This window comes from Myotis brandtii, unplaced genomic scaffold, assembly GCF_000412655.1.
Source record: "Myotis brandtii unplaced genomic scaffold, ASM41265v1 scaffold8153, whole genome shotgun sequence".
Lineage (NCBI taxonomy): Eukaryota > Metazoa > Chordata > Mammalia > Chiroptera > Vespertilionidae > Myotis > Myotis brandtii.
Window position 1 is genome coordinate 2282 of NW_005371300.1, and position 9281 is coordinate 11562.

Sequence of the window (9281 nt, forward strand, 5' to 3'; positions counted from 1 at the left end):
AGTCCATTGTATAAAAAAGACTAACCTTACTGAACTAGTCTAATGTAAAGAAAAGTAATACATATTTTTCCTCATTTATTCAACAAAAACCCTAATATTTCATGTAACTGCCTCAACCATACTTTATCTTTTCTTTTAACATATATTGTGTGAACTACATGAGCCTAAATAAAGTGTGATACACCTGCCAGTTGTAGAAAAAACTAACCCAATTTACAGTATGTTAAATGCTTGTGTATCCAAGGTATGAATAAAAAGAAAATTTATTTATAAATTGCCATTACAAAATAGCACTATCACATGGAAAGCAAGTTAGGTTTTATATATTTCAACCTACAAATAAACACAGCGATTGAGAAAGTTCCCTCCGCTACTAAGAATTTGAACTGGAGGAACCTCTTTAAAACCGTATTATCTGCATGTGTCTACACATACTACTGCTTCCATTTGCCATGGTATCTGCACATAAAATAAATGCAAATGTCAATTATCACATGACAGGTTGTTTCTTCTCTAACTGCAGATAATTGAAATATGATATTTCCATGGAAAACACTATGGTCTCAGAATGGAGGGTTATTTATAACCAAAATAATACCTAAGTCATCAGCACTACTTGGTGGTTTATCACTGGGTGTGGAACCTCCTAAAAGAAAAAAAAAAGATATAATTTTAAAAAGAAGTAAAATATAGTAAAGCTTACAGACTCCTAAATTCCTAAGTTTGGATTGTTTATCTCTTTACAAAATTTCTTATCACTTACTTCCCTTATATAAATAATGTTAATGTTTCTCATTTAAAGCATTATAAAAAGTTATAGCCCTAGTTGGTTTGGCTCAGTGGATAGAGTATCGGCCTGCAGACTGAAGGGTCCTGGGTTTGATTCTGGTCAAGGGTACATGCCCTGGTTGCAGGCTCTATCCCCATTATGAGGCAGCTGATCAATGCTTCTCTCTCATCAATGATGTTTCTATCTCTCTCTCCCTCTCCCTTTCTCTTTGAAATCAATAAATGTATGTTTTTAAAAATTGTAAATTTATAGTCATCAGCATTCTTCTTCCTCTCCAGGAACATTTCCTGTGACAATATTCTGTGCTACAGCATGCAAATATATCAGTAGTGTATCCTCAATATTAGCCTATGGATTCAATGTGATTCTACTTACATTTAAAATATACAGGAGAGCTTAATAAATGATTTGAAGGTTATTCCGTAATGCTGAGAAATTTCAACATAATGAGGTCCATTTATGAAATACTCATAGGTAACATCATACTGCATTGTGAAAGACTGAAAGTTTTTCCCTTAAGATCAGGAACAAGACAGGATGACCATGTTTGACATTTCTATTTAACATAATATCAAAAGTTATAATCAGAGCAATTCAGCAAGAAAAGAAAGCATCCACCTTGGGAAGGAAGAAATAAAATCACCTCTGCCCTAGACGACATGTTTATGTAAGTAGAAAACTGTAGAGATTGCACACATACACATGCACCCGCTCACCTGTTGGAGCTGATAAATAAATGTGGCAAAGTTGCAGTCTATGAAATCAACAAGTAAAAATCAGTTGCATTTGTATATACTAACAATGAGCAAACCAAACAGGAAATGAAGAAAACAATTCTATTTACAATAGCATCAATAAAAGTAAAACACTGTGCTGACCGGTGGCTCAGTTGGAGTGTAGAGTCATACACCAAAAGGACAGGGCTCATTCCTGGTCACTGCACATAATGTAGGTCTCGGGTTTGATCCTACAGGAGACAGCCAATACATGTTTCTCTCTCTCTCTCTCTCTCTCTCTCTCTCTCTCTCTCTCCCTCCCTCCCTCTCTCCCTCCAACCCCTTCCCATCTCCTTCAAATCAATAAGCATATCCTTGGTTGAGGATGAAATAGAAATAAAATATTTAAAAAGAAACTCTCTCTCTCTCTCTCTCTCTCTCCCTCCCTCCCTCTCTCCCTCCAACCCCTTCCCATCTCCTTCTCAAATCAATGCATATCCTTGGTTGAGGATGAAATAGAAATAAAATATTTAAAAAGAAACTTAACCGAGGAGGTGAAAGACACTTACACTGGAAACTACGAAACACTGCTGAAAGAAAAAGATGACATAAATAAATGAAAAGACATCCTGTGTTCATGCATTGGGAGACACGATATGGTTAAGATGTTGATATTACACAAAGCAACCTACAGATAACATGCAATCCCTATCACCATCTTGAATATGCATTTTGCGGAAATAGAAAAATCCAACATATAATTCAGATGGAACCTCAAGGGACTAGGAATAGCCAGGATAATCTTGAAATGCAAAAGTTGAGAGAACTCACACTTTCTGAGTTTAAAACTTACTCAAAAGCTACAATAATCAAAACACAGTGCTACAGGCATAAATACAGACAGACCAATGCCATAGAATACAGAGCCCACAAATAAACCTTTCCATATGTGGTCAAATGGTTGTATGGAAGGGTGCTAAAAACACTTATGTGGGAAGGGCAATCTTTTCAACAAATGCTTCTTTGAAAACTGAATATCTACATACAAAAGAATGAGGTTGGATCCTTATCTTACATCATATACAAAAATGAACTCAAAGTGGATCAAAGAACTAAAACTATAAAACTCATAGAAAGAAACACAGAGGACAAGCTTCATGATATTGGATCTGACTATGATTTTTGGGTGTGTCACCAAGAGCAAAGACAAGAACAACAACAAAATAGATAAATTGGATGGACTAAAGCAAAGTTAAAAACTTTTCTCAATGGTCATTTTAAATAGAGTGAAAAGGCAACCCATAGATAGGAGGAAACATCTGCAAATAATACACCTGATAAGGGATCAATACCCAAAACACATAATGAACTCCTATATTTAGTGACAGAAAAAAACCCCAAATCAAAGTGTACAAAGAACTTGCAGAAACATTTCCCCAGAGGAGATACACAAAACACCAATAAGCACATGAAAATATGATCACTAGTTATTAGAAAATGAAAATAAAGCCACAATGAGACATTACTTTATATACATTAGGAAGCCTAGTATATAAAAACACACACAACCATTGGTAAAGCGGTGGAGAAATTGGAATCTTCTTGGGTCACTGGCAGGAGTGTAAATGGGGCAGCTGCCATGGAAGACAGTGTGGCTGCTCCCCAAATCGAAAACAGGCCTCAAACAGTTACTCAAATGTCAATTTTCAGAAAAGCATATTCAGAATAGCCAAAAGCTGGAAATACTATCATTTGTCTATTATCAGGTGAATGGATTTTACAAAAGGTGGTGTATACAAATAATAGGATATTACTGAACCATAAAACGGAATAAAGTTCTGATACATGCTAGAAAATAGATGAAACTTGAAAATGTTATACTAAGTGAAGTAAGCCAGAACACATTTTACGAAGTGAAATAATCCAGAGTGATTCCACTTCTATGTTTTAGTTTGAGATGAAAAGGTTTCGGATATGTAGAAGTGATGGTTGCACAATAATGTGAATGTACTTAATGCCACTGAAATGTACATTTGAAATGGTTAGAATAGTAAAAATCAAATCAAAGTTGATCTACAAAAAAATTAGCATAGAGAGTGGCTTGAACATTTCTGAAAAGGAAGTGTTCTGCCAGATATTAAGACATATCATTGAACTACAATGAAAAATGAATTTTTTTGTTGGGACAAGCATGGACAGAGTTCAAGGGAACAGAGAGACAACTAGAACACCTATGAGTTTACTGTAAGATAAAAACTGGCGCTTTGAATAGTTGGAGAGAAGACAATAAATCTATGTACCAAGTTCAGATGTAACAGTGATTTAGATGCAAAGAATGCAGTGAGGACATACGGCTGGAATTTTTATATAATTTCAGCATGGCAAAGACCTACAGTTTTTATAATAAAGACACAACACACATAGCCATTGGAGGAAAACATTAATACACCCGACTACCTAACAATGTCAACTTCTGCACATATAAATGGCCACTGATAGGAAAATAGTTAAATAAATATGGTATATATTAACATCATCATTAAAAGGACTGGAATAAATCTAAATATAACCCCAAATGAGACAGTAAATATAAAATGTGAGAGTTTAAAAAAAATATGCATAGCATGAGTCCAATTCTGGTTTACAACAACAAAAACACACTAAAATATGTAGTATAGCCCTAACCAGTTTGGCTCAGTGGATAGAGCATCAGCCTGCGGACTCAAGGGTCCCAGGTTTGATTCTGGTCAAGGGCATGTACCTTGGTTGCGGGCACATCCCCAGTAGGGAGTGTGCCGGAGGCAGCTGATCGATGTTTCTCTCTCATCGATGTTTCTAACTCTCTATCCCTCTCCCTTCCTCTCTGTAAAAAAATAAATAAAATATACATATTTTTAAAAATGTAGTATATCTCTGCACATAAGGATATTATTTTAAAGAAACAGATAAAAAGACAACTAAACTACTAAGTTATTAACTTTGGAAATGAAGTAGAAAAACATAAAGAGACTATTCTTTTGCTCTGTATAGTTTTTGTAATATTTGAAATTTTACAAACTTATATTTGTATACTACTTATATAAGTTAAAGTTATAAAAAGCTATCTATAGCCAATCCATATAAAATCTTAGAAGAAAATTGAACCCAGCCAGTGTGGCTTAGTGGTGAAGAGTCAACCAATGAACAAAGATTCCCTGTCAAGATTTGATTCCCTGTCAGGAAACATGCACTGGTGTGGGCTGCATCTCCAATAGGGGGCGTGCAAGAGGCAGCTGATCAATGATTCTCTCTCATCATTGATACATCTGTTCCTGTCTCCCTCTCCCTTCCTCTCTGAAATCAATAAAAATATATTTTAAAAATATATAAACAGAGAGTTACTAAACCTAAGACACTGGAAATTGTAGGTTGTTGTACTGAGAGGTGTTGACAATGAAAAAAATGAATGTGGGATCAACCACTTGGTAATTACTACTTTTTTTCATTTATGTGAATTATGCCTTTAGATCTTGACTTTTTAAGGAAAAATTCCCCGGCTTCAATTAGCTCTGGAAATGATTGCTATACATTTTTACACATAAGAAATGCCAAAACCCAGAAATTTAGACACCTGTGATGTCCATAATGTGTTAAATTTTATGTCACACTTCTGTCATGGAAATGAATATGAGACAGAGTTAATTACAAACCTGTCTCTTTTAAGTCATTCCATATCGTTGATATTTAATGTCAAAGAAATAAAATTTAAAAAAAAATAAAAAGACACCCTTTGTACCTTTAATACATTTTGGGATCTTAGGGCCCCAAGTACTGTCAGCTCCACAGACAATGGTGCTACTGCCTTCAAGGTAAAATCCCTTCAGGCATTCGAATTTAATCTCTGCTTTGAACAGAAATGTTTTTCCAAATCCGGACACTAATCTCCCATTCTCCAGTATTGGATATTCACATTTAACCACTGAAAAATAAAGAAATTCCAGAATTAATGGAAAGTGTTTTAACAGGGGGAAGAAAAACTAGTGTAAATTAGTAATTTCCCCTAGGAACAAAGAGGCAAGGAATGAAAGGCAGAATGTTAATTATGTTTTAAAAGACTTTACTTGTGCATTTTAATTCCAGGTAAACAGACATAGAGACATCTAATAACCTTCCAACCTAGAACAGACTGTCATTATAGATTACTAAAAGCCTGGTGCACGAAAATTCGTACACTGTGGGGGGGGGGTATCCCTCAGCCTGGCCTGCGCCCTCTCACAGACCAGGAGCCCTCGGGGGGATGTCCGACTGACAGCTTAGGCCTGATTCCTGTGGGAAGCAACCAGCAGGGCGATGGGAGGGAGGGGGAGGACGGCACTGGCCAGTGAGCGGCCACCCCGCCCCCCATCGCCCCTCCGCCACTGCTGGTTGTTGTTGTCCCCACCGCATCACCATCCCCTCCCTCTGCCTGCTGGCACCTGCCTTGGCTGGCCTAGCACCACCAGCTCGCCAGCCCCGCCCCCTGCCAACCAGTGGTTCCGCTGTTTGGTCGATTTGCATATTAGGCTTTTATTATATAGGATTGGTTTCTGATAAGTTTTCCATTACTGACAAGTTTTGAGAAAGGTCTGATTACTACATACAATTTTCAGGTAAGTTCAAAAGCAACTTTTGATGCTATTTAGTTCTAGGAATTTTTTTAAATTTCATGCTACCACTGATTTAGTACCCTGATCTTTTAGAAAAGCAGGAAAGGCTCTTGTAATAAGGTAATACTTAAGCTTAAAGGTAAGAAGTTGCAAAGAAGCTAGCCATGCAAACATATGCAAAGAGAAAGTTATCAGGTATCAACAACATGCAAGAATTTGGATGTGCAAGAAATAGAAAGGCCAGTGGAATTAGGACAGTGTTTCCAAATATTTTGGACTGGAATTCAGAGATCAAACCCCATATTTTATATTGTAGTACCATTGTAAATAGTACTTTGAAATTTTAAATTTCTAATTGTTTATCATCCCATTGATTTCTATACATTGAGTTTGTGTCTTATAACCTTGGTAAGGCTTCAGTCTTTCATATATTCCACACAGACAATCATGTCATAATTGAACAAAGTCTACTTTATTTCTTCCTTTCCAATATGGATGCCTATTTCTATATGTTGCCTTATTGTACTGAATAGGACCTTCAATATAATGATGAATAGAATGGGAGGGGTACACATCCCTGCCTCATTCCTACCTCAATGGGAAATAATGCTTTATCATTAAGTGTAAAGCTAGCTGTGTGATTCTTGTAGATACCCTTTATCAGGCTGAGAGAGTGAGGTTCCTTCTGCTCCTAGTTTGCAAAGAAGTTTTCTGTCAAATGCGTTTTCTTTGCATCTATTAAGATGATCATGTGTTTTTTCTTCTTTATAGTCTCTTCGTATGGTAAATTACACTGATTAATTTTTTGAGTTTGAAATAACCTTGTCTTCATGAAACAAATCCTACTTGATTATGATATAATATCCTTATTTTTACAATGTGACAGGATTAATATTATAAATATTGATATTATAAATGTTAATATTTGTTTAATAGTTTTGTTAGAGTAGGCAACTAGAAAGTTATGAGCTGGGAAAGGCAGTTGGGGTTGGAAGGGATACATGTGAGAGGTGACAAACCAAAAATCTACACGGAGGCATCAGACTCCTGTGTGAGGAGAGAAAATGTAGAGCCCCTCCAGGCTGAGGTCTAACTGGTGGCATAACACCTGGGTGCAGGAGCCTTAGAGTTTGAAGATATGTTTTCATGAGTCATGAGGAGGGGGTGACTTGCTCCTTGCTAGGGGCCTTCCAACCTAGGGTATAAATCCCCTGAACTCCCAAATATCAGGGCACCCGGTTTGGTGTCAGCCTGCTGAGTTGCCCGCTCAGGTTCTGAGTGTAGATCCTTTCTCTGCAAGTAAATTCTCCCCTGCTTTTGCTGCTATTTGTTGTCTCTTGTTTGAATTCATTCCTGTGAGCAAGACAAGAACTGGGGGTGCAGAGTGCTGTCTCTGGCCAGAGGCTATCTCCGGGCAGAGGTGACCTTGACCAACGCTGACCGTTTTGGTTCTATGTTCACAGTGGATATTGTTTTTCATTTTCCTGCCATGTTTTGTCGGGTTTTGGTATCGGGATAATGCTGTCCTCATGGGATGAGGTGACAAGTATTCCCTCCGATTGTATGTTTTTGAAGAGTTTGTGTAGAGCTGCTATTGTTAATCCTTAAATGTTGGTACAATTCCTAGTGATGATATGGGGCCTGCAGTTCTCTTTGTGAGAAGGTTCAAGTGTCAAATTTCTTGGCATAAAGTTGTGCATGCTGTTCCCTTACTGGCCTTTAAATGTCTGCGGGATATTGAGTGATGATCCCCTTTCCATTCTTGATATTGTGAATTTGTGTCTTCTACTTTTTTTGTCACACTGGCTATAGGTTTATACACACTATATTGATCTTCTCCAAGAACCAGGTGTTGGTTTCAATGATTCTCTCTATATATTTTTTTCAGTTTTATTGATTTCTATCCTTATTATTTCTTTCTGCTTTCTTGGTCTGTATTCAACTTCCTCTTCCTTTTTAGTGCCTTAAAGTGAAAGATTGGATTCGTGATGTGAAACTATTTTCTTGTTTAATACATGCATTTCATGCTATGAACATCCCTCTAAGCCAGTGGTTCTCAACCTTCTGGCCCTTTAAATACAGTTCCTCATGTTGTGACCCAACCATAAAATTATGTTCGTTGCTACTTCATAACTGTAATGTTGCTATTGTTATGAATCGTAATGTAAATATCTGATATGCAGGATGGTCTTAGGCAGCCCCTGTGAAAGGGTCATTGGACTGCCAAAGGGGTCGCGACCCACAGGTTGAGAACCACTGCTCTAAGCAATGCTTTTGCTGTATTCCACAAATTTTATTATTTTGATATATTTTCATTTTTATTCAATTCAAAACATATTCTAATTTCCCTTGTAATTCCTTCTTTTATTCATGGTTAAGTTGGAAGTGTCTTCATCATCTAATCTAATAAAAGAGAAACATGCAAATTGCCGCACCTCCGCTATGCCCCAAGCCACGCCAACCAGCCAATCAGAGCAACTATATGCAAATTAACCCAACCAAGACGGCAGCAGGAAGCCACAGAGCTGGAGCAAGCAGGAGGCTTGGTTGCCCTGGCGATGGAGGAAGCCAAGCTTCCCGCCTGCCCTGGCCAGCTGTGGGTTCCGCTCAAGGCAACAAAGTATCAATTATAGAAGATAAATAAATCCCAGATACCTGCTTCCAGCCAGCCTCCACTGGGAGGTTGGGTGGCTGGGGGCCATGTCTAGCCTGCAAACAGACATCAGCCCCTCACCCAGGCTGGCAAGGCACCCCAGCAGGACCCCCCACCCTGAAGGGTGTGTGGACAGCCTGAAAATAGCCCTCAGTCCCTCACTCAGGCTGGCCAGGCACCCCAGGGGGCACCCCTACCCTGAAGGGGCTGTGGACAACATGCAAACAGCCATCAGCCCCTCACCCAGGCTGGCCAGGCACTCCAGTGGGGACCCCCACCCTGAAGGGGCTGTGGCCAACCTGCAAACAGCCTTCAGCTCCTCACCTAGGCTGGCCACACCCTCATGGGGTGAGGGTCCCCGCTGGTGGGCTTGGCCAGCCTGCAAACAGCCATCAGCCCCTAACCCAGGCTGGCCAGGCACGCCAGGGGGGACCCCTACCCTGAAGGGGCTGTGGCCAGCCTGCAAACAGCCATCAGCCCCTCACCCAGGCTGGCCA

At 38.8% G+C, this 9281-nt stretch overlaps 1 protein-coding gene across 1 annotated transcript in view; it reads right to left on the bottom strand.

Annotated features, from left to right (window-relative positions):
• Positions 1-598: 598 nt before the first annotated feature.
• Positions 599-9281, bottom strand: part of LOC102255872 (complement receptor type 1-like) — a gene marked incomplete at its 3' end in the record, with an annotated part of 46122 nt that continues 37439 nt past the window's right edge. Inside the window, exons 17-18 of the mRNA XM_014531601.1 lie at positions 5282-5464; positions 599-646 (exon numbers count right to left, since the gene is read on the bottom strand). Of these exons, the coding sequence (XP_014387087.1) occupies positions 599-646; positions 5282-5464 (231 nt within the window). The remainder of the gene's footprint in view (positions 647-5281; positions 5465-9281) is intronic.